General features: G+C 55.7%; 7 protein-coding genes across 7 annotated transcripts; 3 read left to right on the top strand and 4 right to left on the bottom strand.

Moving 5' to 3' along the window:
* Positions 1-35: 35 nt before the first annotated feature.
* BBK36DRAFT_1193212 (hypothetical protein) lies at positions 36-3,494 on the top strand (the record flags this gene model as incomplete). Its single annotated transcript, XM_024896803.1, has 3 exons — positions 36-721; positions 782-829; positions 886-3,494. The coding sequence occupies exons 1-3, from the start codon at positions 49-51 to the stop codon at positions 3,492-3,494; spliced, it is 3,330 nt and encodes a 1,109-aa protein (XP_024752430.1). The 5' UTR covers positions 36-48.
* Positions 3,495-3,934: 440 nt separating this feature from the next.
* On the bottom strand, positions 3,935-4,744 carry BBK36DRAFT_1088650 (hypothetical protein; the record flags this gene model as incomplete). Its single annotated transcript, XM_024888994.1, has 2 exons — positions 3,935-4,210; positions 4,292-4,744. Coding segments are annotated over 2 exons (729 nt in total), but the record flags the coding sequence as incomplete, so codon positions are not given.
* A 530-nt stretch (positions 4,745-5,274) lies between these two features.
* Positions 5,275-11,645, bottom strand: BBK36DRAFT_1193203 (hypothetical protein; the record flags this gene model as incomplete). Its single annotated transcript, XM_024896802.1, has 6 exons — positions 11,531-11,645; positions 11,366-11,470; positions 7,505-11,151; positions 7,107-7,337; positions 5,449-7,050; positions 5,275-5,385 (listed from the first exon to the last, which is right to left on the bottom strand). Exons 1-6 carry the CDS (start codon positions 11,628-11,630, stop codon positions 5,275-5,277), a joined length of 5,796 nt encoding a protein of 1,931 aa, XP_024752428.1. The 5' UTR covers positions 11,631-11,645.
* A 1,356-nt stretch (positions 11,646-13,001) lies between these two features.
* On the top strand, positions 13,002-13,700 carry BBK36DRAFT_1166974 (EF-hand; the record flags this gene model as incomplete). Its single annotated transcript, XM_024894989.1, has 2 exons — positions 13,002-13,157; positions 13,254-13,700. The coding sequence occupies 2 exons, from the start codon at positions 13,002-13,004 to the stop codon at positions 13,698-13,700; spliced, it is 603 nt and encodes a 200-aa protein (XP_024752427.1).
* A 907-nt stretch (positions 13,701-14,607) lies between these two features.
* On the bottom strand, positions 14,608-16,442 carry BBK36DRAFT_1166973 (epsin-like clathrin-binding protein; the record flags this gene model as incomplete). Its single annotated transcript, XM_024894988.1, has 5 exons — positions 14,608-14,660; positions 14,694-15,887; positions 15,948-16,168; positions 16,231-16,300; positions 16,370-16,442. The coding sequence occupies 5 exons, from the start codon at positions 16,440-16,442 to the stop codon at positions 14,608-14,610; spliced, it is 1,611 nt and encodes a 536-aa protein (XP_024752426.1).
* Positions 16,443-18,490: 2,048 nt separating this feature from the next.
* On the bottom strand, positions 18,491-19,696 carry BBK36DRAFT_1157344 (mitochondrial 2-oxoglutarate/2-oxoadipate transporter-like protein; the record flags this gene model as incomplete). Its single annotated transcript, XM_024894009.1, has 6 exons — positions 18,491-18,574; positions 18,630-19,248; positions 19,310-19,423; positions 19,490-19,500; positions 19,565-19,587; positions 19,651-19,696. The coding sequence occupies 6 exons, from the start codon at positions 19,694-19,696 to the stop codon at positions 18,491-18,493; spliced, it is 897 nt and encodes a 298-aa protein (XP_024752425.1).
* Positions 19,697-21,803: 2,107 nt separating this feature from the next.
* Positions 21,804-26,650, top strand: BBK36DRAFT_1193188 (hypothetical protein; the record flags this gene model as incomplete). The annotated part of the gene is made up of 2 exons (XM_024896801.1): positions 21,804-22,469; positions 22,537-26,650. The coding sequence occupies exons 1-2, from the start codon at positions 21,814-21,816 to the stop codon at positions 26,648-26,650; spliced, it is 4,770 nt and encodes a 1,589-aa protein (XP_024752424.1). The 5' UTR covers positions 21,804-21,813.
* Positions 26,651-27,747: the final 1,097 nt, after the last annotated feature.

Here is a 27,747-nt window from a genome sequence, read left to right as displayed (position 1 = left end):
GTCAGGCTCATATCTTGACCCCAACAGTTCTACTACGCAGCGATAACCATGACGAGCGCGCAGTCGATGGAGGAGGAGCTGCAGCAGAGCGTCATGCTCTCCGAGGATGCCAGTTTCGAGACAGCAGATTCGGCAGGTGAGAGCGCGCATTCGCCCAGCGCCTTGAAGGCGAGGACTCTGAGCACGATCTTTGCTGACAACGGCACAGGCGGCAACGACGGCATGGAGGTGGACGAGGATGACGACGAGCTGAGTGATCGCGACGCTTCTGGAGAAGAGATCGATGAGGACATGGACCAAGATGCAGAGGGGGAGGACTACACCGAGCTTGTGGATCAGCAGATTGTTGTCAGCAACGGTCACACTTTGCAAGCGAACGACGACGATGAAGAAGACGAAGGTGACGACGAGGATGGGGACGAGGATGGAGACGAAGGCGTGGGCGCAGTCAAGATCAAGCCAGGGGATACGGATGACGAAGACGACGACGACGATGATGCGGACGACGACGCGGAGAGTGACGTATCAGATCTGCTGAGCGTTGCTGAAGACGATTCTGACGAAGAGCCTGCCTGGGAAGAAGCGGGAGGCGTGGAAGAGGACGATGATGAATCGGAGACGGCACCCACGAATATCTGCATGTTTTGTCGACAAGATGAAGAAAACGACCCAAGCGAGGATTTCGAGGCATTCCTGACGTGCATCAGATGTAACGAAAATGGTGGGTGCTCCAAGGCGTTTGGGAGGATGTCAGGACAGACTTGGCTGACAGATATTACAGCTCACCAGCAATGCGCGCGAGATGCGGCGGCTATGAGCGAACAGAACAGTAAGTCCCCTTCAGGCATTTGCAAGGCAAAGAAAGTGTCGCTAATCCGGGTCAAGATGCAAAACGTTGGAGATGCCCAGAGTGTGATAACGGTGAATCTGACCGGGACGAACCGGAGGAACGAGAGCGGGGGGCCAGCGTCGATGGCGAAGTAAGAAATGAGTCGCAGCTCTCCGACGCCCCTGGCGATGCCTCCCCTGAACGATGGATGCAGGATGGCGTAGAGGCAGGAGACGATCACACACCCCACGCAGAGGTCTCGGGTGAGCCTCGTATGCTGCGGAAGAGGAAGACTTCATCTGCCGAGCCCGAAGAGGCCACTGTTACCCTGCGAAGACGACGGCGCGGCCTCTCTACGGACGCCACGTCGGCCAACGAAGATACCGACAGCAGATCGGCGGAGCAAGCTAGGGGGAGCTCTCGCGCGGTTCGGCTGAAGATCTCTCGCCCGTCCCTCGTCGTTGTCGACAAGAAGCTGCCAGCGTCTCTGGTGGTGACGATGCGTGTGCGACCGGGAAATCTTAAGGAGATACTCTCCCGCAGGCGAAGAGAAAGGAGGCGTTCTGGAACAAGCGGACGACGGCCGCGGACGCCAGTCGCGTCGTCAGCCGCCCGCCGCAACTCTACGGCCGTTGCAGCAACGCCGTCCGTCCTTCAGACGCCGTTTACCACTGATTTTTACTCGACGCCGTTTTACTCTCTGTTTGATAAGGAAACCGAAGATATGAAGGGAAAGCCCTACGGAGGCATCTTGACGGAAGCAGAAGCAGACACATCAAAGACACTGCCGCAGCCCGAGGATCGGAAACGGTTCGACCAGGCCAAGCAGCGCGCAGAAGACGAGTGGAGAGCTCGTGTTCTGCAAATGCAGGCGGAGGTGGACGTGCCCGTTCGCAAGTCGAAGAAGTCGAGCGACAATGCGAGCCAGATTGAGTGTATCGAGTTTGGCGGCTGGGAGATCGACACCTGGTATGCGGCGCCATATCCAGCCGAGTACAGCAGGAACCGCGTGCTCTACATCTGCGAGTTCTGTCTCAAGTACATGAACTCGGACTACGTGGCGTGGCGGCATAAGCTCAAGTGCGGTGCGAAACACCCCCCTGGCGATGAGATCTATCGAGACGGGTCAGTGTCGGTATTCGAGGTTGACGGCCGGAAGAACCCGGTCTACTGTCAAAACCTGTGCCTGCTGGCAAAGCTCTTTCTGGGGTCCAAGACGCTGTACTACGACGTGGAGCCGTTCTTGTTCTACGTCTTGTGCGAGTACGACGACTGCGGCTACCACTTCGTCGGCTACTTTTCCAAGGAGAAGCGCGCAAGCAGCCAGAACAACGTGTCATGCATTCTCACCTTGCCGATCCATCAGAGAAAGGGATACGGCAATCTACTTATTGACTTCTCATACCTCCTCACCAAAGTAGAGGAGAAGACGGGGTCGCCCGAGAAACCACTCTCGGACATGGGACTTGTTTCCTACAGAAACTACTGGCGCCTGCGGCTTTGCCGATACTTTATCGAGACGATGAAGGATGACCAGCACAAGCAGACAGGCCTCAGCATCCGGCAGATATCAGACGATACGGGCATGACGCCCGACGACGTAATTGCCGCCTTGGAAGGTCTTCGAGCGCTGGTGCGCGATCCGCAGACAAAGGTGTACGCCTTCCGGATCGATCTGGAGTACTGCCGACAGTACGTGGCCAAATGGGAATCAAAGGGCTATGTGCAGCTGAAGCCCGAGGCTCTTGCCTGGACGCCATACGTGATGGGCCGTAGCAATGCCGTCAACTTTGAGCTGGGGCCGCCCATCAATACGATTGCCCCTCGCGAAGACGACGAGGCTAAGCTCGAGGAGGGTGTGAATGGCATTTCCGGAGGAGGCGACCACCCCATGATAATGAACGGCGACATGAACGACGGCTCACAGCCGCGCGTTGGTTCTGCGTCGGAAATGGGCGACTCGGCCAACGGCCACCCCGTGTTCACGCCACTCGTATCGATTGAAAGCAAGACAGCCCCCGAAGACAAGGAGAACGCGGAGCCGCGAGACGAAGCGATGGATGATGTACATTCGCAGCCAGAGTGGATGTTGCCCTATCGCGATATACCACCGAGCCGCTTTGAGGTTTTCCCGCCCGTAGCCGGTGGCCGCCGCGCTGACCGCTCGCGACAGAGCGTGAGCAGACCATTGGCGCCTCGCACGGGATCAACCAGCTCTCGACCGCGGCCAAAGAGGGCGGGAGGAAGCGCCCGTCGACCTACCGCCAGCCGCCCCAGAAGTTCCGGGACCAGGAGAAAGACGGGCGGCACTGGTCGTGGCCCCGGCAGATGGCCCAAGGGGACGAAGAAGTCAGACTACGGAAACGCAGACAGCGGGCCGGGATTGCCCCCTGGGTGGAGGGACAAGATCCCCCACGCGCCGGACAAGGGCACGGACGGCGACCACAGCGTCACGACGTCTCTGGGGGACGAAGAGCCGGCTAAGGACGAAGTTCGGGTCATGACACCCCAGCCATCGAGCAATGGCTTCGCGCACAGCGTGCAGCTGGGCGGCCAGGCGATTGAGAGGTCCGGCAGCCGCGGGGCGAACGGTAGAGGCGCAGAGGGCGAGGAGGAGGGGGAGGAAGAAGAATTGGACGTTGACGCCGAAGGTGAAGACGAGTAATGAGGATTCACAGAGCACAACGATGTTGCTGGCTTTGGCTGCCCCCTCTTTACACGTTGCTTTCCGTCGGCTTTTGTTTTTCCTTTCGCGGCTTGCCTTGAGGAAGGGGACGAGAAGCCCGTGTTATTTAATATTGCTGCTTTTCAATGGCATTTGTTGGGAAAGGGCCGGCGCAAGGGCTGGTTGGGCGGCGCCTAGGGACACCCAAGGGGGGCTTTTTTTTTATCGGTATACCTTCTGATCTTATGTCTTGATGTTAGTGTATTGCTGTGACATGGAGGACAAGGAAGTGTAGAGTGAGCAAAGCATTTGGAGGGTATCTGTTCCCTCTGACGTGGATACTATATAATATCACATCATTGCATGCAGTATATCCTCATCACCAGCAATCCCATCATGATATGTCACCTCCCGTCATGACCATCACCATGCCCATCACCTTCATCATCAGCACATCCATCACCGCCTTCCCTCCTCCTCTCCTCCCAAAAGCCCTTTCCATAACTCACAAGAATCTCCTCCCCCTTCCGAATCCCCCCCTCGCCCCCCTTTTTCTTGTTCTTCTTCTTCCCACCGCCGCCGGCAGAAGCATTATCCCTCATGCCTCCTCCTCCTCCTCCTCCTCCCCCAACCGCCCAAACGCACACACAAACCTCCCCCCACCTCTCACAAAACGCATTCCCAAACCTCGCATTCGGCCTCCCCTTGACCATCTTCTTCTTCCCCTTCGCCTTGTCCTTTCCGCCAGCAGCAGCAGCACCACCACCAGAAGAAGAAGAAACCGAGGAGGAGGAAACAGGAACGCCCCGATAGTCATTCACAAACCTCCCCTCGTTGCCCCCCCGCGCCGCATCCACCGCAACGTCCGCCTCCCTCTCCAGCCAAATGTCATAGTCGCTCTCCTCGCTCGTCGCGCCCCTGCCGTGCAGCCTGCCGAGGTACGCCACGATGAGCGCTCCGGGGGTGATGTCTGTCGCCGCGAAGAGCCCGAACTGGCCGTGGGCTGGGTGCGCGGGGTCGCTGATGGGGAGGATCTTGACGAGCGGGCAGGGGGTTGACGTTGCGGGGTGTGAGGCTGGGATGATGGGTAGGGGGTCGTCGTTGTCGTTATCCTGGAATTGAGATGAATGAGTGGTGGCGATAACGGGTCTTGTGCGGAGGAATTGGAGCTGGGCGGGTGTCAAGTCTTTGCCGTGTTGGGGCGCTTTGAAATAAGGGAGCGAAGGGGGCCAGTTTTTTGGTATGGACATGGTTATGGCGTTGTTCTATCTATGTATGTCTTTTTTTGTGTAAAGGCGTGAAATGAGAATGCTTTGAGTGGCTTGATGATGTGTTTCGGTCTCAGAGCAACGACTTATTTTATGTTGGTGTTGAGAGAGGAAGGAAATCCACCGAAGATTTGGCGTCAATAAGACAAAAAGACGGGAAGTCAAATCGTCAACGAAATCATCGACTTCACCTTACATCTGCATTAGGCGCGACAACACCATGGCATCAATTTCGAATAAAACAGTGATTATACTACAATACTACATAGTTTAGCCCCTGCCTGGCTCTTCTCGTCCCTGCCCTTCACATCACGCACGATTCTACCTAAGCCCTCCGCCACCAATCTGCGTATCCTCCTTCGTCTCTTGTATAGCAAAAGAAAAGGAAATAAAGGAAACACAGAACAACAGTGTAAATCAAATGCCTCCACCGCAGCAGGTATTTCTGGGCCCTATTCGTTTCACCTTGTCCCGCCTGTTCTCATTCTCAATCTCATTCGCAATCCCAATGCCTAATGCGACATGACCTCTCTGTAGCGATCCAGGCTCAGGTCTACCGAGTATGCGAGCAGTCGATCTTGGGTAAGTGGAAGGCTCAAGATTCTGGATCGAAGTTCCATATCCTGCAAACGGGTCAGTGGGAGATGACAGAAAAAAGGGTGTAAATCAATCCAGTGGCCACATACCTGTTTCTGCCGTGTCAACTTGACGATTTCACGGGCAGTCTCGTCCGCCATGTCGGAAATGGCAGCATAGCGAGTAATGTTGCTCTCCACTCCAACGTCCTTCATCGCGTTCAAACCAGCGAGGAGCCTGTCGAGCAGTGCAGGCGATGCGCTTTCGCCTCTGCTGCGAGACTCCATCAGCTGGAGGAAGTGGCTGTAAATCTCACCACCCTGTGTCCATTCCGCAATGTCTTGTTGACGGTCTTGGAATTGCGAGATGAGAGAGGACAAGCCGGCGTAATCACGCTCAACAATGGCCTGAGGAGCCACCTGTTGAACAAAGATGCGGTGGGCTTCGACATGGGATCCAGCTCGCAAAAGACACTGCACTTCGGCTACGGCATCCTTCTTTACGCACCGCATGTAAAGCGCGAGGGCTTCCCAGACCCAGGCTGCCGGGATACGGTACTTCTCCGTGAGTGTGACGAAGTTGGCATCGGATTCAAACCCAATCAGATCCGCGTGTTGGCAGAGATGCTCCTGGAGAGCCTTCTTGCGTGCTGCCGTGTGGTGCAGATGCAGCAACACAAAGGCAGCCTCGAGCCACTCCCCTGCTCGGGTAAGCTGGGCAGCATAGGCAATAGTAGCTGCATCGGCCTTTTCGATTCCGCCTGTGCCGTACGAGACCTTGCCCGTCGAGGTCAAGGCGAGGCCCAGCTGCCATCGAAGCCTGGCGTCAAGAGGGGACAGCTGTGAGTTCTCGGGGCGAAGAACAGCCTCCAAGTCAGCGTCGGCGTCAGCATACAGCTGCAGCAGGCCCCATAAGAGATCCTGGCGAGAGTCGATGTTGGCGTCGTCCCAGAGAGGAGCGATGCCCTGCTCAATATACCAAGGGCGAGGCAAGTCCTCTTTATCCTGCGCAATATCGTCCTTGAAGTTGTCGACAGCGACGGACAAGTCATCGTGGCTCGAAATAGCATACCACAACCGCAGGCCAAACGACTGCCTCCAGTCCAGACCAAACTTCTTGGAGATGACAAACGAATCGACCCGGTCCTCGTTGGGCATGCCCTTGAGGCCTTCGCACACACACACGTTTCCACCCAAGAGTTCGTAAATCGTACGGATAGCCTCGGAGAACTCGGACAGCATCTTGGAGTCCAGCCACGACTTGATCTGCTCTCTCATTTCCCTCTTTGCGACTTCACTGGTGCCGATCAGGGGGAGCAGCGTGGCAAGGCGGAAGTTTTTGCCATCCAGGAGGTGCTTGCAGGCCTCTGGGATCCGGTGACCAGCGAGGCATGCGAGTGCCTTCTCTTCGCTGGTGGCCGCCAAGCCGATGGCTGTGGACGAGGCCTGTTCGACCAGGTCGGACCAGAATTGAGACAGCTTATTCCTGCGCACCAAATGCTCCTCGTCCGTCGAACCGAGGTTGTCCAGGTCGTCGAACAAAATGCTGGCCAGCTCCCAGACCTGCTTCTCGTGGATGCTGGCTGCGTCATTCGTATTCTTATGATGATACAGGCTCTTGAGGCTTGTAGTATGCAGGGTGGCCTGGGGCACTCCTTCAACAAGGCGGATCTCAGTCACGACATCCTGGGATTGCAGAAACTTCTTTGATGGCTGGGAAGAACACGTTAGTTACTGTCACTGCGCTCATCAAGGCCAGAAAAACGAACCTCGGCAGTAAACGTAGCCAGGCGAACCTCCTGCTCATCGGTCTGTATGCTGGATCGCTGAAACGTGAGAATATCCGTCATGTCGCGTATCGACCGACGCGAGTGTGAGCCGTCAAGCGACCGAATCAAGACAAGGGTCTCGTCCGGTCCCCAGGTTGGCCTCGAGGCGCTGTGAAGCGCGAGCTCATCATCTTCAGTTGTGAGAACTTTATCCTGTCGTTCGTAGGGGAACTATAATTGACACCATTTTTTTTAGCATTTTATTCGATATTTGGTTTAAATACACAATGAGCAATCGCCCCAGTCCAGAGGAGTAGGAGGAAAAAAGAAAAACAAGTGGCAAAATCAATTATTCAAAGGGTAGAGTGTCAATATCGCGAAACAGTGAGGGTACCGACCTTGGGAAAACCTTTGGCAGACGGAGAAGCGTTAAACTCTCGGCGCGCTGGCTTCGGCTTCGGCTTCTCAAACAAGGAATTCATCAAGTCGATACTCGTGGCAAACCCATGGCCTTGATCCATACCAATCTGAGCAGTCATCGCAGGTCCATCTTTCCTATCGGACCGGGCCAGGCTTCTGCCCCAGATGGATGACTTTCGAAGATCCGCTTCATCGTCGAGATCAAACGAAACAGCCTTTCCCCCCTGCTTATGGGGGAACTCGGCCAGCTCTCTCAGCATGTAGCGGTCCCGCTTCATGGGGCTGACCGTCTTCCTCAACATTTCCATCCAGTCGTCACCATCTGCAACTTCCAGTTTGACGGGGCCAGCCGAGTCCTTGATGGCTCTCATTCTGGCTCTGAGGATGCCACCAGGAGTTGCGGTCAACCGCTTGGTCTCCTGGCCACCCTCGGACGAGGCATCGTCATGCTCCGCGGCGAGATGCTGTCCGACGGAAGACCTCGTCATGTCTTCGTCCTCGGACATATCATACTCTGCGATGTCGTCGCCGGTCATCTCGTTTTCCAGCGACAGCTTGACATCATGTGTGGCAGAGTCCGCGGAGCTAACCCCTAAAAAAGACTGCGGTCCGGTCTGCTCAGTCGTAAACAGTCCTTCCTCATCGTCGAACGCGCCGGGCAGCGCGTGCGATTGAGAAAACACCATTGCGTCATCATCCTGTGACGAGGTTGGTGCGTGGAAGTTCGTTGGCTGTGCGATAGTCGACAATGGGGCGGCAGCAGAATGGTCGAGAGTTGTGTCAAACTCAGTCTCGTCATCAGAATCGTCCAGTCCGTAGGTTGTAAAGTGCTCGACGGAAAAGGTCCAGACGCCAGTCTCTGGGTCGTAGCTTTCGAAGGCGGTGTCGACAATGCGCTTGAGTCGCTCGATGTGCTTGTTGAAGCGCTTGGGATCGTTGGCGATCCTCTTGTCTCGGCCACCACGAGGCCAGGACTGCTCCAGTGAGATTCTGGCAGGCACGTTGAGGCCCTTTCCGACAGGCGGCTTCTTGGCCGCAATGGGGTATACCGTCGCAGATCGAGGTTCCAGCTGGATGATGCCGCCGCATAGCTCATCCAAATCGATGCCACTGAGGTCGACCGGGACCTTGAAGGTGATGGAACCAACGTTCTCTCGGCCAACAGTGAAGTTGTCAACCCGCTGGCGCTGAATCCTATTCATGCTTTGGATTTCCTCTCGCGAGGGCTCCATCCAGTATTTTCCGGGGGCATTGTCGAAACCATTGGCCGGGGGCTCGGGAGTGCCAGTCTCTTCCTCCTGGACGATGGCCAGTTCCTTGTCCTTACCCTTGGCCTGCTCCATGTCGGGAGTTCGAAGTCCGTTTGAGACGGGGGTCGCCTTGTCCGATCGAGGAGTCTCATCACCGGGGGTTTCCGGCACGTCGCCAGGGGCTGGCAGAGCCGCCCGAACTGGAGGAGAGTCTTCGCCGTCCACGTTGGTATCGAAGCTAACCCGCTTGGACAGCTTTCGTGGGCCAGTTCCATTATCGCCATTCTGTCTATCCCGCTGCGGCGTGGAGAAGAGGTCGCTCCTCAATTCGCGGTTAATAACCAGCTTCTTCGAGCCCGAGGCTCCATACCAGCGCGTGTTATTCGTGTTCGAGAAGGCACCGGGCAGAAGGATGCTGTCGTCGACGTTGACGGTGCGGCGCAGGCTGGTCGAAGACACGCTCTTGGTGAGCGAGGTTCCGCTGCCGGTGCCGCCGAGCAAGCTACGACCCAGGCTACTGGGAGTGCCAGAGAGGCCTGCAGGGCTTGCTCCTCCAGGGGTACCATAATTGCTGTAGGAAAAGCCAAAGCCCCTCTTCTGAGGCGTGCCGAAGCGGCCTGATGCCGCGGGGGTGAACTTGTACATGGGGAAGATGGACGGTCTCTTGGGCTTCGGCTGTCCGCTCAGGGGAACCGCGAGCGGACCAGGGTTCGGCACTTCGCCTCCACCAACTCCAGAAAACAGCGACGGCGAGCCGTAGGCAGAGACGTCGTTCAAATTCGCAGTAAGTCCCTGGGGCGCGTTGTTCGCTTGCTGAGAAGCCCCTATCAAAGAGCTGCCGAGGCCAAGTCCCTGCTGCTGTTGGTTACCAGCATTGCCAAAAATGCCGCCCTGAGTTCCCGCCGCAGTGTTACCAAAGAGTCCTCCACCTGAAGCCGCCGGCGTGGATCCGAAGAGACCACCAGGCTTCTGCTGGTTCGCCGTTGACCCAAAGAGGCCTCCGCCACCAGCTTGTTGAGTTTGAGCGCCGGTGCCAGCGCCCCCGAAGAGGCCTGTTCCGGTATTGGTAGCCGCAGGCGTGGAACCGAAGAGTCCACCCGTCGCTGGCTTGGCTCCGAAAAGGCCTCCAGTGTTGGTGTTTGTGCCACCCAGGCCTGTCGTTCCCTGCTGTTGCTGAGTACCCCCAAAAAGGCCGCCGCCAGTATTGGTAGTAGCAGGCGTGGAGCCAAAGAGTCCACCCGTCGCTGGCTTCTGCTGAGCGTTTCCAAACAGTCCTCCAGACTGCTGGGTTTGAGGCTGGCCAAACAGTCCTCCCGAGGGAGCCTGCTGCTGCTGAGCATTGTTCCCAAAGAGACCTCCACTAGGCTGTGCATTGGCGTTGGCATTTCCGAAGAGACCGCCGCCAGTCGTATTGGTATTCGAGCCAAAAGCGTTGGCGGTGCCTCCTCCAAAGCCTGTCGACGTCGTAGTGGGGTTGTTTCCGAAGCTGAATCCAGTGCCTGCGGGCTTGTTCTGCGTGTTGCTGCCGAACAAGCCGCCGCCAGTGTTCGCCGCAGCGGTATTCGTCGCGCCGAAGAGACCACCACCTGCGGTGTTTGTCGAGCCAAAGCCAGACGTGGCGGTATTGGTGTTGCCGCTTCCAAACAAACCGCCGGTTTGGCTCTGTTGAGTGGTGTTTCCGAAGAGTCCTCCGCTTGGCTTGTTGGCGTTGCCAAAGAGGCCACCGCCGGTGTTGCTGGCAGTGTTGTTTGCACCAAAGCCGCCGCCGAAGCCAGAGGTTGCGGTGTTCGTGGTGTTTGTGTTAGATCCAAACAGTCCACCGGCGGTGTTTGTCGCTCCGAAGCCGCCAGTCGCGGGTGTGCTCGTCTGATTGCCTGCGCCAAAGCCACCGCCGAAACCCGAGCTCACTCCAAAGGCGCCGGCACCGCTGGGATTGCCGTGTCGTCGTCCCTGGACGTAGTCGGCCAATCTCAGCTCATCAGCAGACCACTTCTTATAGGGGTCTTGGAACAGGATGTTCTGGAAGGCATTGGACTGATTGGTGCTGCTGTTGGGCTCTTTCTCGGTAAAGGCCTGGAACGGAGTGACAGCCGTGCCGGGAGGATCGCCACTGGCGCCGCCCCCAAGAGTATTTGTCGAGCCAAAATTGCCAAAGCCCGTGCCCGTAGTGGTGTTGGAGCCGCCGCCAAAGAGAGACGAGCCCGTGTTCGCAGTTCCGAAACCGCCTGCTGGTTTATTAGCATTGCCGAATAGGCCGCCGCCAGTGGTGTTACTGCCAAACGCAGAGGGGGTAGCAGTAGTGTTGGTGTTTGTCCCAAAACCACCGAAGCCCGTACCGGTGCTGCTAGGGGTGCTGGAGCCTCCAAAGAGACCACCTGAAGCAGGAGTAGTAGTAGCCGTCGAGCCGAAGGCAGGCTTGCTGCCAAAGCCGCCCGTGTTTGATCCAAACCCGCCTTCATTACCATTGGTTAGTATCTGGGATAAAAAGGGAGGAAGGGAAGCGACAGCAGGAGAGGGCGTCGTCAAGGATAAGGAAAGCCTCCGTGCGTGGGTCCACGCCGCCTTTCAGTCACGGGGAAAGAAACTTACCGGCTGTCGAGCCAAAGCCGCCCGTGGTATTGGTGTTGCTGCCAAACATGCCGCCGCCGGTGTTGGTATTCGCGCCAAATCCTCCTCCGGTGTTGGAGCCGAAGCCTACATATCCCGTGGTTAGTGACTGGTGTGACGCCCCATCGCGATCGAGGTTGAATGTACCTGACGAGGTGGTGTTATTGTTGGCCCCAAAGCCACCGAATCCGCCCGTCGACTGCTGCTGGTTGTTGGAGCCGAAGCCCCCAAATCCGCCGAACGACATGGTGGGCGTCCGTGTATCGCGGTATTCGGAGGAAGTGACTGGTGCTACGAGCTACCCCCTTGTGGTGGGATGCCGCTCTGCTGTGGTGAAGTGGATGCTTCGCGAAAGAGGGACTCGAGATGGAGCGCGATTCAGTATCGGCCACGGACAACAAGTCGAGAATCGCGGGCGAAAGCGCGCATATGCGACGGAAAGGCGATGAGCGGTAGCAGAAGCCGCCCGAGTTGAACAAGCCCAGCTGCGAGGCGATGAGTCGATGAGAGAAAAGTCGCGTTCTGGCGAACTGACGGCCTTTTTTCTCTCGTTTCCGACAGAGGGCTGAGCCGCGACAAAGGGCGCCGCAGCACGAAGAAGCCGAAAGAACCGTCAAAGAATCGAGCGCGAGACAGAGAAGGAAACGAAGGAAAATGTGAGCTGTCGAACAGAGACCCGAGAGGTGCAGCGGCCAAGGGCTGAGAGCCTCTTTAATACCTCTGGCGAGATGGTCACCTTGAGCTGATGAGCAGCACACAGGGAGGCAAAAGTTGGAGGTTCAAGGCAAAATGACGGCTGCTTTTGGCTTTGGTCAGCCCAGCTTTTTTTTCGTGTCGCTGCTGCAGCCGCTAAAAGCTACTAAGTACTTACCGACCTATGCTAAGGTCCAAGGCTGACTACAAGCTGCATCGATTGTTGGTGCCTCAGACAAAAACTTTCCCCTCCCATTGGCCCAAGCGGCCGTGCTGACTAACAGCGGCCAATCAGCGCCGCCAATTGCTCTGCCTGGAGCCAGGTCGCGGGTGCCTGGGCCACTGCCTGGGAGCGACTCACCGGCGCATGGTCAGGCGCTGCTCCCCCCTGTGAGGCGGCGTTCCCTCAGCAGCCAGGCGAGAGCGTTCAGTGGGTGCGTTGGGGGGACTTGGGGGAGCTCAGAGCCTGAAGGCCGCTGGATCGCGAGCGCAACCCGCCCTGTTTGGCGGCGCGTCAAGCTCCGTCGCGTCGCATCGATCGATTCCCTCGTCCGGCAAAATATTGACATTTGATTCTTACAGATACTCCAACCCAAGCGGAAATCAGTTGCTTCTGTGATAGCTGCAGACGGGCCTCGTCTTCATTTTACTTATTCCTGTTATATCGACGCATCTGGCATTCTCTGTACTAATTCTCTTTCCGTCCCTCCTACTGCGTCATTATTTACGGCTTGGGCTCTTTTCCGGCTTTCGATCAAACCCCGTGTAAGCTTCTGGGAGAGCAAAAAAAGAGAGACGAAGAAAAAATAGAGCCCAATCCTCTTTGGATACGGTATCGCCTACGCAACACGCAACCTCACGACTCGCTCGCTTGGCTTCACGACTGGAGTTACAACAACACGGGCTTCACATCCCCGCCTCGATCATGAACTCCCACACGCCTCGCCCTTTTCCAGGGCGATCAATAGCAGGAGGATCCAACCAGCACTCGCAGCAACGGAACCCCCCCGCGCCGCAGGTCTCTTCCAACGAGGACTACGGCAACATTGCCGACGAGGATCGCGAACACATTGACGAAGTCGTAAGTCGTTGCGAGAAAAAGACAAAAGAAAAACGTCCCGTCTGCTGTTTCTCTTCTCACACGTTTGGCGTTCCGCGCCACGCTGCTGCTCTCTAGTTCGACTTGATGGACATGAAGAAGAAAGGGTGGCTGAACAGCTACGAATTCAAACACTCCCTCGCCGCGCTGGGCTTCGACATGCCCAAGCCCGACTACTGCAGAGAACTCGAACACTACGGCACCGTACCGCCCGACTGGCGAGATCCCCACAGCTGTCCCGTCAACCGCCTGCTCATCTACCCCGATCAGTTCCGGTTATGCGCCGCAAAGCTCATCGCCAGGCGAGACCCGCGCGAGGAGGCGATCAAGGTGTTCAACATGTTCGACTACGACCAGGACGGCATCATCTCGGTCGAGGACATGCGGCATCTCGCCCAGGACATCAAGGAGGAGCGCACGATGACGGACGAAGAGATACAGACCATGATAGAACACCTCGACCACGACGGCAAAGGCGGGGTGAACCTGGAAGAGTTCATACAGATGATGGAAGAGGCTGGCTAGTTGGGCACCAGGGGAGAAAGCCGGAAAAAGGTCATTTGACGACAGAAAAGCTCCATCCAAGTCCCTGCCCGCCTCGTCGACAATGTCATGGCGTCCACAGCACAGGGCTGCAAACATGGCTCGCCTTCTCGAACACCCGCCCGAGTCAATATGAGGCATGGAGGCCTGGTCGATTCGCCCGGCAGGCCACAACCCCGGACTGTTGTCGAGTTATAGTCAAGGACAATGGATCACATATAATGCGCACATGCTCTCTCACCGAACCTATATCTCTTGTTTGTTTCTTTTTGGAGATGGCGTATCGGTAGTTTTGTCTTTACAATTATCTATCTTTTCTCTCTTGTTTAGGATTACCTCATGTATAACGAGACAAATGGCAGCAGGAGTTGCGGCTTCAGGACTAGAAAAGCAGAGTGCTACGATGCTACATCTACCTTACGCTAGCATTCACGAGAAGGAAGCTTTGGACAAGGGGGTATGAACAAGGTGGAATTCAGATCTACAATTTTTTTAAATTCCAGACGCACGTCGTCTAAGAGAAACATACCACGTGGTTCGTACGAAGCAATAGGAAAGGAAATGGCAGGAAGGTAAAGAAAAAGTTAAGAGAAGATCCAGTTTAATTCCATCGTGGCCACCCAACGAATGGTATCTCATCCCCTTCCCCTAGCAAAGACAAGAAAAAACGACTTTGGTATCAAGCCAAGACGAGACCATTGCTACAGGAGATAGAGACAACTTCCAATTTCAAAAAGGGGAAAAAGAGGTATAAGTCCATGAACAAGGAAAAAAAGAGGAAAAAGCGGTGGTATTAGAAAGAGTGACAAGAACAACAAGGTCCCGACAGAGCCGTCTTTGGTATATAAAAATTACTCCATGTTTTGCTTTTTTCTTCGAGTCATTCGCCTTAAAACTGAATCAAGTCTTGCGCCTGGCCCTGCTGCTGCGGTCGCTGCTGGCCTCCAAACGGATTGCTGTTGATTTGGGGCTGACCACCGTAGGTGATGCTCGGCATGCCCGTGAATTGCTGTCGCAGGAAGGGGTTGTTGCCGGTGGCTTCTGGGTTGAGGCGGCCGAGGCCTGCGCCGGCGCTGTTAATAAACGTTCCTGGGGCCGTATGCTGCGCGGGAATTCGCAGGTCTCCTGTGTTTCCGTATGTGTCCATGCCATCTCCAGAAGCCAGCAAAGCGTTCAGCTTCCTCTCGTGCTCACTAAGCTCCCGCTGAGGCGCGGTATAATTGAGCCTCTGCTGCTGTTGCTGCTGCTGCTGCAATCCAAACTGGGGCTGGGGCTGGTTGAAGTTGGACAGTGTCTTTTGCTCTGGCAGAGGGCTGAGAGAAGTAAGAGAAGATGTCGCAGGTCTTGCTGACTGCGGCCTGTTCTGAGCAAAGGGGTTGTTGGAACCGGTCGGCGTGGGTTGAAGGGACTGCTGCTGCAGGTGATTGGACGCCCAGGGATTGTTGCTCCCAGGCTGGACGGCCAAATCCAGGGCCGGTGATGGCTGCAGATGCTGCTGTTGAGTAAACTGCGGCTGCAGGAACTGTTGTTGCTGCTGCTGCTGCGCAAGCAGGTTACCTGTCGGCATCGGGGCAAATGAATCAACGCCAAAAGCAGCGTTGTAGTTTGGCTGCCAGCCAGTCTGCTGCGGCTGCTGGTATCCAGTATAAGCGGCTTGGAGATAGCCCGTCGGCTGTGGAATCTGCGCGGCTTGCTGATCAATAGGGTTGGCCCAGAAATCCACGGCGTTCCCTTGCTGGTAACCCTGGTTAAATCCAGTGTGTTGTGGCTGCGATGTCGCGGGAGTGTCATCGTCGAACAAAGAGGCGGCGTTTGCATCTTCCAGCTCCCGACGCCTTCTCTCCTCCTCCTCCTGGCTCAGCTTGATGGCCTTTGCGAGATCGTCATCGTTGTCGCCGTTGGAGCGGTTCTGCCTCCTCTTCCTGTCCTCCTCCTCTTGGTATTTGCTGGCTTCGATGGCAAGGCGATACTCGGTGTCGTCTTCCTCCGTCGTCGGAGCTCTACGTTCGGACCGAGGCTGTCGTCGCTGAGATTGCTCAGCGTACTGCGGGCCGAAATCAGAATCGAGACCCATGACACGCGACTTCCACGACTTCCGGTCGCTTCGCTCCGCTCGCAGTCGCTCGTCATTGAGGATGAGCGCAGTCAACTCCTTGGCCGCAACACGAACTGCGCACCGCGTTAATTATCGATAAACCGTCAACAGGAAATGAGGGGAACTGAACACACCATTCTGCCCGACATCGCGACCTTCCTCGTCAATGTACTGGAACTCTCGCAACGTCTTGATGATGTAGATGCTCTGGCGGGCCCAGGTGACAACGAGCTCGGAGCCCTCGTGCAGGCAGTAGTCGAGGACCTTGAGCGCCTTAAGGACGTGGCGCCAATTCTTTCCTTTATCGTTGAGTCTCTTGTCAAGCATATCCATGATATCGTAGAACTCGGTGGACCTGCAGTCGGGTTCACAGTTAGTGTGACGTCCTGGTATCTGCCTCTTCAGAGCGTGACATACGTGCTGAATGTCATTTGAGCAATCTCGCTCATCTGCGTGCCCGTCGGGCCCCATGGATCATTGCTGGTCGCTGTGCGAGGAAGCCGCGGTTAGCATCGTGGAATAGGACCGACGAGCGGCGATTCTGGCGGTGACCAACCTTCTCGGACCTTGACCTGGGCATGAGAGTACCCTTTGGTCACGTTTTTCACGCTGCGCATAACCTTCGACATGGTGGGCGAGCTGTGCTATTCACGGCTGGGGGAATAGAGGAGTAAAACAAAGAAAGAAGGTAAGGGGAAATGCGCGCTGATGCCCTGTACGGTTGGCGCACAAGAGGCTTGATGGGGGGAAGTTTGGTGAGAGGAGTCGCAGCTAGTAGCTGGAAAGGAGTGGGAAGGGAAATGAGATGGGATCGGACGGCGGCCCGGGGTCGCGCAGCGATTTCAGCCGCTGAAGCTGGACGCTGCGAGCGTGAATCGCGGGCAAACAGCTGCTGCAGCTGTACAACTAAGAAGCATCCAGACGATGACGAGCCTCGCAAAGAAAGGCGAATCGTCAGTTCGGTCGGAGTCGGCGGCAAAGCTGTGGTGTGCTCTAGACCTGAAGGTGCTTGGCGTGGGGCGGCTGATCGCAATCTATTCGTGGCGCTTAACAAAGGGGAGACGATGCAGGCAAGCAGGAGAGAGCTGTTTGTCTGTCGTGCGAGCGAGAGCGACGACGAGGCGAGGCGGGATTGCGCGGCGCACAGGGGAGAGAGAAGGAAGAGGCGGATTGATGGGCCAGCAGGACAGGTTCGCGGAGGAGAGAAGAAGAATGGAAGGGCCCTCGTCCGGGAAGATGAATGACTGGACGGACAAGCTTTGGCTGGTCGACAGGCGCTTCGCCTCGCCTTGGTTTCCAGCTAGCTCGAGTGGGTTTACGTACGCTCCCTGGCCTGATTACGTTAGGACCAGCAGGAGAGCGAAGGGAAGACGAGGAATAAAGAGCATAAAACCAACGATTCACAGGCTGCACTGACAAAAATATCCGGGCATGCCGAGGAAGGAGATTCGGAGCTGTTTTCTCGGCGTCTGTGGCCGGCTTTTTGTCAGGTGCCTGTGACGCCTCAAGCTGCGTGTCTCTCGGGTGCTGTCCCTTACGTCACGGGCGTGGCGCCGCCCCATCACCAGCCACGCAGCAGCTAAAAGCTGAGGGAAATACCGAAGCGCATTCTCGAACGCCTCGAGTTATCCTACGGAAAAGCCCGTCAGCCCAGGCTTACCCTACATTATGACCATCTATGTAAACAGGTGGAACTATGAAGACAAAAACCCCATGATAAACATCTCCGGGGCAGAGCTGCATGTGTGTGTGTGGTTCATGCGTGATTCCACTGCCTCCACTGGGGCCTCCAAGCCGCTGCAAAGGCAAAGCAGCCAAGGCACAGCAAGCTTTCCACCGCCTGTGCCCAATCAGCCCGCCTGCACAGGTACCTTGCTTGCTTGCCCAAAGGCAGCTCCGATTCGGTCGGGAATTCTGACCCTGCGTCAGTGCCAGTGCGGCCACAGCGGTCCCTGCCGCCGGCGTTCCGGAGCTCGGTGTTCGCCCGGGTTGGGATGGGCTTCCAAGGCCTCGTCACGACCTTGTCAAACCTGTCAAGCTTGTCAATCATTTCCAGGGGTCTGTCTCGGATTGTCCTGCTCGACTAAACAATATGACGTCAATTCTGTTCAAACGGCTCTGAAGCATTGATGGTCCTGATGCAGGGCGCGCTCATCTCGTTGGTGCCCGAATATCCCTACCCTTGATTTGTCATTGAATCCAAGCTCTGTCTACATCCACGCGCTCCTTGGGCCTGCGTTCAATTTTCCAGCATCAGGCCCAGTCACCGAAAAGAAATAACGTTTAGGCATGTCTTCGACAGTATTGGAAGAGGCGAAGGGAGCCTGGAAGCGCGCCAGTACAGGGTAAAATGTGTCGGAGCGTCTACATCTGAGATGTTGAAGTCTACCCAGGTATTTACTCGCTGCGACTTTGATATACACATAATTGAAGCGCTAGAACCTCCCGTGTATGTCTAAGCTCCAGAAATTGCCTACAGACCACCGCTCATTTTGAGAAACAAACAAAATCAGGAAAAATACAGTAATACCCGTCTATCCAAGAGAAAATCGTCTAGCTGCTCAGCGTCAAATCCCGAGGTATAACGCTCTAGGCATGGGTCGGAGAATCGACATCTTGGATACCCGTCAACCCAGTCGGCTCCCCCGAGCTGCTTGTCTGAGACCTCATCTCTAATTTATGACTGCCACTTGCGGAAAGTATCCATGACGGTGGTGAACACGACCAAAAGAATACCACCTCCAGGTCCGAGACGGAGGACCTAAGGAAATGTTAGCTAATGCAAACCATCTACAAGCTACTGGGCAAGGACTCACCTTGGGCAAGAAGCCCTTGTACAAAGCAGCAAATCCTTCTTCCTTGAAGACAGTGCCCACGGCGGGGAAAGCCCAGTTGTACTTGCGAACCTGACCTGCAACCTTGGGGGTGTTCTGAATTCTGCTCTTGACCACGTCCAGCGGGGTGTTGAGAATGGTTCCCACGGTTCCACCAATGGCACCGGAGATCAGATCGTTCATCATCTTGCCCTTGCTGGTTTCAGACTTGGGCAGCAATTGCCGGACCTGGAAGATACAGCCAAAGTAGCCAGCGTTCCACAGGATGTGGCGCCACATTGTGCTCTCGAGGCCCTGGTAAAGGGCGAGAGGGCCCTCGTTCTTGACCGTCTTGACAACGCAGTCGACCATGCCATTGTACTTTCCAGCGGAGGCCTTGTCTTGCAGACGAATCTTGACCAGCTCGAAGGGAACGACGACGAAGGACTCGGTGGCACCTGCGGTAGCGCCGGTGAGGACTGACAGTGACTGGTTCATCTTGTCGACGCCAAACATCTTGCGGTAGACCTTGCCCCATTCATCGTTGGCAGCAAACTTGGTGGCGCGCTTGGGAGCTTCCATCAGGATCGGGGCGGAGATACCACGGTAGAGTCGTGAAAAGCTGCGGTGTCATCAGAGGAGGGCTCGTCGACGGAGACATGGATGAATCATGCATGACGTACCCTTCATTCTTGATGATCTTCTTGAAGCAGTCCAGCATGCCATTGTATGCTTCGGCACCGGTGCCTGAGCCAGTCTGCAGCTGGACTCGCGTCTTGACCACATCCAGAGGATACCTGCCGAGTGACTTGGTAAGTATGGCTATCTATGCTGCCGGGAGCAAAAGCTGTAGAGCAACGCACATGACCAGAATCTAGCATCGTAGGCATCGACCGTCAGCTGAAGATTTCGCAAAGGGATCTGGGCTCATATCGTACCTCCGAGACGCCCGCAATTGCGCCTGAACGTTATCGTCAGTCAGCCATGGATGCCATTGCACGATGCGAGCGGTATTTGCGCCTACCTGCGGCGAACTGGTACTGGAAAGCAAGGGGCTTTTCTTCGGCCATCTTGAAGGATTGCTGGAACAGTCAATTGCGGTGCTGAAGCGATTCCGAGGCACAGGCACCGAGCACAGATGCGGTCGTCACTGTCCAGTTATTTGCGGAGGAAGATCGGAGGTCACTCTGGAGGGGATTTTTTCTGTTTCTTTAGTGGCGGGCGGGCAATTTCAATGGGCTGAGCATCGCCGGCTATAAGCGAATGGCCCCCACAGGCGCTAGCAGAGACCCCTGTGCACCGTTTAGCGGCTCGTCTGAGCTGCCAATCTCAGGAAACCAGACGAGGAACACGCGACACTTGCCAGCAAGCCGTGGAGATATTGACAGTTCAGGTCACTTGTGTGCCTCAATAAATGCTCAAGAGGCAGTTAGGCCCTGATTAAGCGTTCTGTTACCACTGTGAGTGAGTGACTGATCTAGACCAGCAGCCATTTGACCTCGCATATTAATGGTCGATTGGTTGTGTTAGTGTGCATCTCCGACAACGGGAGTCCGTGGTAATCGGGCATTGATAAAGACTATCAACTTAATATTGCCAGGTAATTTGTAAGACAACCAACACGGCAACATGTAGATGTTTTTACTATGATATTCCTTCATTGTCCAGGGTCCGGCCACGCTAGACGTGTCGTGTTAGTAGCCAAGTAGACTCACAGTCTGGAGCACTCCATCTGTCCTAGACGTCTCGAAAGAGCTGCTCATATGTGCCTATGGGGGGTCACGATAGGGATGGTATGAGAAACTCGGAATGTATCCCAAAAATTTACAATCGACGTTACTGTCACAGCTGTTAAGCAACCTTGAAGCCAACATTATATTGTCATATCGGATGAACTCTGCAAGGCAGAGACTGACTCCAAATGTCTTGGAATGGCGGGGTTCAACGTGCTCCCCACAAACTGGAGATTATGCACGCCAGCTGGTGGTCTTCGGAATGGCCCGGCTTCTTGGTGCGTGTCCGTTTCAAGGTCCCTGTAGCCATGCTGAGGCTCCGTTCTGCTTTGTATACCTTACCTTAAGGTAGGTAGTATCAAAAGAGCACTTGCGCTGCTCGAATCAGATCGCTGCCATTACTACCAGCATCACTACCGGTGCCTTGGCCCGGCAAAATTCGCGAATTCCAGCTCAGCTCAGCTGCGTCTTAATAGCACCGTTTACTCGTCGTCGCAAGCCTTCAGCAAATAAAACTCGCGCAACCTCGACATGTGCCGCAACAGCACTGCCCGATCTGGAAGCTGAGCATCGAAGCCAGTTGGCACAGGCTGCCGTTGGGCGCTGCGATTGGCCACTGCCGCAGAGGGCAAAAGAGCCGTCCAGGGCTATCCGTCTTATCGGTGCAGGTGCTCTGTGGCCCGGACCTAAACCCCGCCATCGCCAACGTCAGGGCGAAAAGGAGGAATCGGCGATACATGATGGGGAGACTCGAGATGCTAAGAATCTACATTAGCCGTGTGACTATACTCGCTCACAAGAGGCTTCCTAAATGCTGGTATCAGGCCATAAAGAACTGTAACTGCATCCCCTGATTCTCATAGTATCATGTCCGAGACTTGATGCCATTTTTGTAGCTTCTCAGTGCCCCGCTTCTTGCCCTATAACCATGAGGCTCCAAGTCCCCATCTAGCTTCTGCCATGACTGATTCATGTCCTTTCCGCCACCAGGGACCACGTTCACGGAGCTTGGAAGCCTTGGAGAGATATAATCATCACCGGCCAACTTCCAGGTTCTCCTTCTGTCAACGCCACTGCATCCTTCGCGCTGAATCCATCTCAGGGACTCGACATCAGCGCCTCCTACTCGAATCTCGACTCAACATACCGTCAACGACGAGATTCTGCCATCCATCGACGACCGCATCCTGCTCGCAAACCCGGCGATAACGCTCGTCGAGTCCCACACACGCACGCCTCGCTGCCGCCACGTTCGAGTCGCACGGCATCCTGACGAGTGAGAAAACTTTTCCGGCGCAAGAGAGCAGTTCAACTTTGCTGGCTGAGGCGTCAGCAACTCTCCGGCGCTTCGAATCGCACCTTTAAAAAAGCCGTGATCCTGCGAGACTCACAGCGAGGTGCCTTTTCAGGCGTCTGGGCCTCACCTCCGTCCTGCAGCTGCTTATCCCCGGCCGATGAGTCATTTGCTGTGGAAATACTTCTGGGAAAACGATGTCGACAAGTTTCGGCGTCTGCTGGCCCCGGCCGGCCCCAATTCCCAGACGACGGCGGTGAGGAGTCCAGCCGTGGGCGCTGCATCGCATCTTGGAGCGAGCCCCGGTAGTGTCGGGACATCGCCGAGAGCCACCACCAAGTCGCGCAAGCCGTCGGGCTATGCCCCCGGTCTTGGGAAAGCAAGAGACGGAAGCTCTGGTCTGGGCAAAGCGGAAGTCAACAGCAGGGACCATGCCGGACTGACGCTGCTGTTGCGCGCATCCTCCTCGACCGATCCGAACGCTTTGGCCTTTGTCCAGGCTCTGCTTGATCACCCGCAAATCGACTTATACGCCCAGGATCCCGAGAGTGGCTGGAACGCCCTCCACAGGTCGCTATATGCCGGAAATGCATCTATAGCCAGAGCATTGCTGGCCAAGGAGCGTGACGATTTGGTCAACCACGCCCTTGGGGCCGTGAACAAGGTCGGCCAGCTGATCAAGACCAAGGATCACGAGGGCAACAGCCCGTTTGACCTGTATAACTCGACCATCGCTGCGAGATCATTGCGCCACACGCTGGTCCAATCTCTGATGGATGACGATTCGGACTATGGTGACGGCGACTTTGAGCAAATGTTAGTGCCAACATCTCAGCTTTCGTTACTTTGTATCTGGTTCTGGCGCTGACTTCGAATCATCTAGCTCGACAAAACTCTCCAATGCTAACAAGCATTATGCCGAGGGAGATGAATTATTCATGTTTGGCAGCAACAAGAACCTGTCCCTTGGAGTTGGAGACGAAGACGACCGGCAATATCCCGAGCGGATCATGCTTCAACGATCAGACCAGCTGATACGCCGATTCTACGAAGATTATCTGACCCAGAAACATGACGATGCGCCACTCAGCGTCGCGGCAGATCTGGAAACGATCCCTACACTGGTTCAAAACCGACCCCTGGTCATCCAGGACGTGGCCATGTCCAAGCTGCATAGCGCTATTCTTACCGACGACCCGATATCCAACCTTTATGTCTGTGGAGTTGGCCGCGGCGGAAGGCTAGGCCTCGGTGATGAAAACACACAGTTCAGATTCACGCCTCTCCTTGGTCCTTTTGCGGACAAAAAGGTCAGCCAGGTGGCATTGGGACAAAATCACTCAATGGCCGTTGTAGGAAATGGTGAGCTGTGGACATGGGGCCTCAATTCTGATTCGCAACTCGGCTACGTGCTGCCTCCTCCTCTGAGGACGGATGAGGACCCAATGAGCCTCGTCCCGCGCCAAGTTTTTGGGCCCCTCAAGAAGGAGATTGTCCTCGGTGTTGCTGCATCGTCCATCCACTCGGTGGCGCACACCGGCTCGTCCCTGTATTGCTGGGGTCGCAATGCAGGCCAGCTTGCCCTGATGGATTCTGACTCTAGATCGCTTGATCTGCAGCAGACGCCTCGAAAGGTTGCTGCATCTCTACTATCGGCGCCGATCGAGATGGTTTCGGCGATTGACAGAGCCACTACCTGCTTATTATCGAACCACCAAGTCTGGGTCTTCACAAACTATGGCTACAATCTGATCCGATTCCCCTTTCCCGATGCCGCTCTCCACCGGAGGCTCAACGCAAGCCTCTATTCAGCCATGTCTGAGATGTCGAGGAGGGACATTCGGTACATCACGTCTGGTGGCGACACCATCGCGGCAGTTACAGCTCGTGGTGATTTGTTCACCATGCAAGTGAGCAACAAGGGTGATATCGGGGCCCCTTCTGGCTCCACGACCAACCCTGTTAAGATCAAGAGTGCCGTGACGCAGCCGCAGTGCATATGGGATTCAGGGAAAGATGGCGTCCTTTCAGTCGGCGTCGGAGAGCATGGATCTGTCATCATTTGCACAGAATCCGGCGCTGTCTGGAGACGAATCAAGCGCCTCAAGGGCAAGTTTGAATCCTCTGTCGATGCGAGGAGGAAAGACTTCAAGTTCCAGCGTGTTCCTTACATCACGGACTGTGTGGCCGTACGCAGCTCTACATTTGGTGCCTTCGCCGCCATTCGGAAGGATTGCAAAGTCATGGCCCAGGAGATCCCCATAGGCCAACAGGGCCTCTGGAATGACGTCGGCGCGCTTCTTTGCTTGAAAGATTTCCAGGCACCCGGAACCGACCATGAGAGGGATCCGTCACGAAAAGCCTGGAACGCTTCTATCGTGAGAGAGGGTCCCGGTACTGTGGCGCACCAAATCATGAGCTCCTCTGATATCGAAACGGACTTGCTCCGCTGGCTCCAAGCCAACTCGTTCTTGTACGACACTGACCTTGAAATTCGCACTTCTGCGGCGCCAGATATCAGGATACCGGTGCATGGATGGCTTCTCTCCGCAAGAAGTTCCGTCCTTCGCGCGGCTTTGTCCGACTTCCGGCTAGATGGCTCCCAAGCCCAACCGGAGACGTTTGTTCTTGAAAGACTCGACGACAGGATGGTACTGACCCTGCTCCACGTTGATATCTTCACGATGCTGAACGTTGTGGTATATGCCTACCGGGACAACATCATCCCTGTGTGGAAGTACACCCGTGAAGCTCCGGTTATGGCCCATCGCTTCCGTCAAGTTCGGACAGACCTCATGAAGGTGGCTACAAAGCTCAATATGCCAAAGTTGGAGGCAGCTGCTCGGCTACAGGCAGGCCTGGAACGGACGCTCGATGTTGATTTTCAGGAAGCAGTCAATGATCCCGTGTTCTTCGACGATGGCGACGTCATACTCGAGTTGGACGGGGATGAGGTGACGGTCCACAGCCAGTTTCTCTGCCAACGCTGTCCCTTTTTCGATGGCATGTTCAACGGCAGGTCCCAAGGTCAGTGGCTGACTGACCGTCGTCACGGAACACAGCACGCAGAACCGGTTCGAATTGATCTCAAGCATATTCATCCGGAAACCTTTTCTTATGTGCTCAAGTACCTGTATGGAGACGTCGGCGAGGAAATATTTGACGATGTGTCGGCTGCGTCTCTCGATGAATTCTCGGAACTCGTCTTGGATGTGCTCAGCGTCGCCAACGAGCTCATGATTGACAGACTGTCGCAAATATGCCAGTCCTTGATTGGCAAGTTTGTGACGACCCGCAACATTTCCAATCTCCTGAATGAGATCAGTGCATGTTCGGTCGCGGAGTTCAAGGATACTGGGCTAGAGTACATGTGCCTCCAGCTCGAATCGATGCTCGAAAATCACTTTCTGGATAGCCTCGACGAGGAGCTACTGTACGAACTGGATGACAAGATTCGAGACAACCAGCTGGCGTGCTTCCCATTTGCAAAAAGCGGCAGGGCGGAGCTGCTGCTTCACGAGAAGTATCCTGACCTGGCGACGGATATTGAAGAAGAGCGGCGACGCCGTGTTAAGCAGATGGCGTTTAAACATGCACAGAGGGAAGAGGAGAAGAGGTTGACTTCTGCGTACAAAGCGCGCTTTGGAAGCTTGGATGACCCTACACGAGGGCCAGAGACTCCGGAGAAGAACACCAGGCAATCCAGACTGGGCCGAAACGAGCCGTTTAGCCCGACGTTACGGCCCAAGGATTCCGTTGCCGACATGATCTTTGACATGGAGGATGAAGGGCCCTCGGGAGGAAGCAGTGTCGCATCTCCTCAGCTGTCACCACCGTTGACCCGTGCCCGTAGCGATGATCTGGCAATGTCGAAGGTCCCGGCGGATTGGAAGCGGTCCAAAGGCAAGGGAAAAGCAGAGCTACCGCAGCCATCTGTTCTAAGCGCCTCTCCTCGGCAGCAGCCCACCATGGACTCTGTGGCCCCCAAGAATGAGGCCGAATCTCCCTACTCGGCAGCCAACGCTCCGTGGGCCTCTGCACCGCTGTCCACCGCTAAGCTAGATCTGAAGGACATCATGTCCGAGGCTTCTGGGAAGTCGGCGTTGACCGCCGCTCTATCAGCAGCCCAGATGACCAAGGAGTCGGTTGGCAAGCCGCTCTCTAAGATGTCACAGAAGGAACGGAAGAAGCAGATGCAGATGCAGCTAGAATCCCAAGCCGCAGCGCAGGAGGAGCAGGCCAAAACGATTGCATGGGAAACAGCATCGTCTAACAAGAAGCAGCCGCCGTGGAAAGCTGCAGCCCCCGTTCCCAAGACGTCATTGCAGCAAGCCATGGCCTCCGACGTTGCGCAGCGGAACGTGATTCCTACCAATGCCAAACCATTGGTGGCGTCCGAATCCAATGCTCAGTCCGCACAAAGACGAACAGCGTCTCCAGACACTCGTTTCCCAGGCCAGGGGCGTCCTGGGAACTCCCCAGCCACGCCGCAAGCAGGCTCGGGAGGAGGAATGGGAAAGCAAGCGCCAAGCAAACCTCTGATACCGCACTCGAAGTCGTACATTAAACCGGCGCAGAAGACAGAACCGACGTTGGGGTTGAGCATGGCAGATATCATCGGACAGCAGCAGAGGGAGCAGCAACTGGTCAAGGAGGCGGTGGCCAAGCGATCACTTCAGGAGATTCAACAAGAGCAAGCTTTCCAAGAGTGGTGGGACCAAGAGAGCCGCCGTGCACAGGAAGAAGAGGCCAGGCGGCAAAACAGGGCAAAGGGCAAGGAAGAGCAGCAGGGAGGAGGAGGAGGAGGCGGAGGAGCAGGAGGAGGGAAACGTGGCCGTCGGGGAAGGGGCGGAAAGGCCCGGGGCCCCGAGGCGTCAAGCAATCAGCAGCAGTCGGGCGTTGCTGAAGGCACGAGTTCAAAGGAAGCAGCGAAGACTGGCGGCAATGCGTCCCGGGGTGGGAGAGGCAGAGGGAAGGCCAACAGAGGTGGGACATAGGTTTGTTCTTTATTTGTTGGATTATACTTATGCTTGGCTTACCGGATTGTCAGTGTTTGACGGCTGGACCGGCAGTTTTTAGAAGATCTCATCCTCCGTGGTTACCTAGTAATCGTACATACCTAGCTTCCTGTGCTCGGGTGCGTTGTTTGTAACAATACCAATCATGATGTGGCACGTTCACCAGGAACTGCCAGCGCCATCTTGCTGGTGACACCACACCAGCCATTCAGAAAGCCCCAGGGCCTCACCGACACAAACTACATGTACCTGTTCAGTAGGGCTTGTGAGAGAGAAGCGTGCTGTGCGACGCCAATCCCGAGACTTGTCTTGTCCCACCCAAGGGCAACAGGCACTTCTATTGGTGATGGGAGAGGACGTTGATTGCCGTAGTATTGTGATGGCGTTGTTGGGGCCGAAGTGGACGAGAGGCGGCGGCTGTGCTGGTATCATCAATAGATGATGCATGTTGATTTAGACGCCTGCTGTTTGTATTGAACGGACCAACGATGATCTCAATTGCTTCTACAGTAGAGCTGTGGCAATGATTACACTGCTACTTATGAGGCAGATGTAGCAGTCGATTCCCTCTTCTTCCCACTGTATTTCACCATCTCCACAGCCTTGCGTGCTCCGCGCCCGGGATTGGTTCATCTCAGCCTCAGTCCGACCTCTGTCACTCCAATAATGGCGTGCATGGACGTGCGCTTTACCATGTTCCACGTCGTCTATTATTATATCAACAGCAATCAATACCAAGGCATCTTGGCCTGGCTCTTCGAACATTACAGTAATTGTTGGCCCCCCCAAAAGCTGCGTTGTTATGCCAGGTACCGCGGCAGTACGTCGCCTCGACAGCCATTGGAGCTTCCAGCCCAGTCCGGAGGGGAAATCGGCCTGTCGAAGGTGCATGACTGGCGACGTCAACGAGTCAACGACCAAAGCCGGCCAACCACGGAGGCGCGATAGGGGCGGCCGCCCTCCGCTGTTCGGCATTGACGGGCGCCACCCCTTTGGCTGGAAGGCGCTGAAGCCGTTCAATCAAACCATTTGATGGAACTAATCAGATGGATGGATGGCGGCAGCAAAGAGTGCTA

This window comes from Trichoderma citrinoviride (genome assembly GCF_003025115.1).
Source record: "Trichoderma citrinoviride strain TUCIM 6016 unplaced genomic scaffold BBK36scaffold_3, whole genome shotgun sequence".
Lineage (NCBI taxonomy): Eukaryota > Fungi > Ascomycota > Sordariomycetes > Hypocreales > Hypocreaceae > Trichoderma > Trichoderma citrinoviride.
The sequence above is the reverse complement of the archived record's forward strand: the minus strand, read 5'-3'. Positions and strand labels throughout refer to the sequence as shown.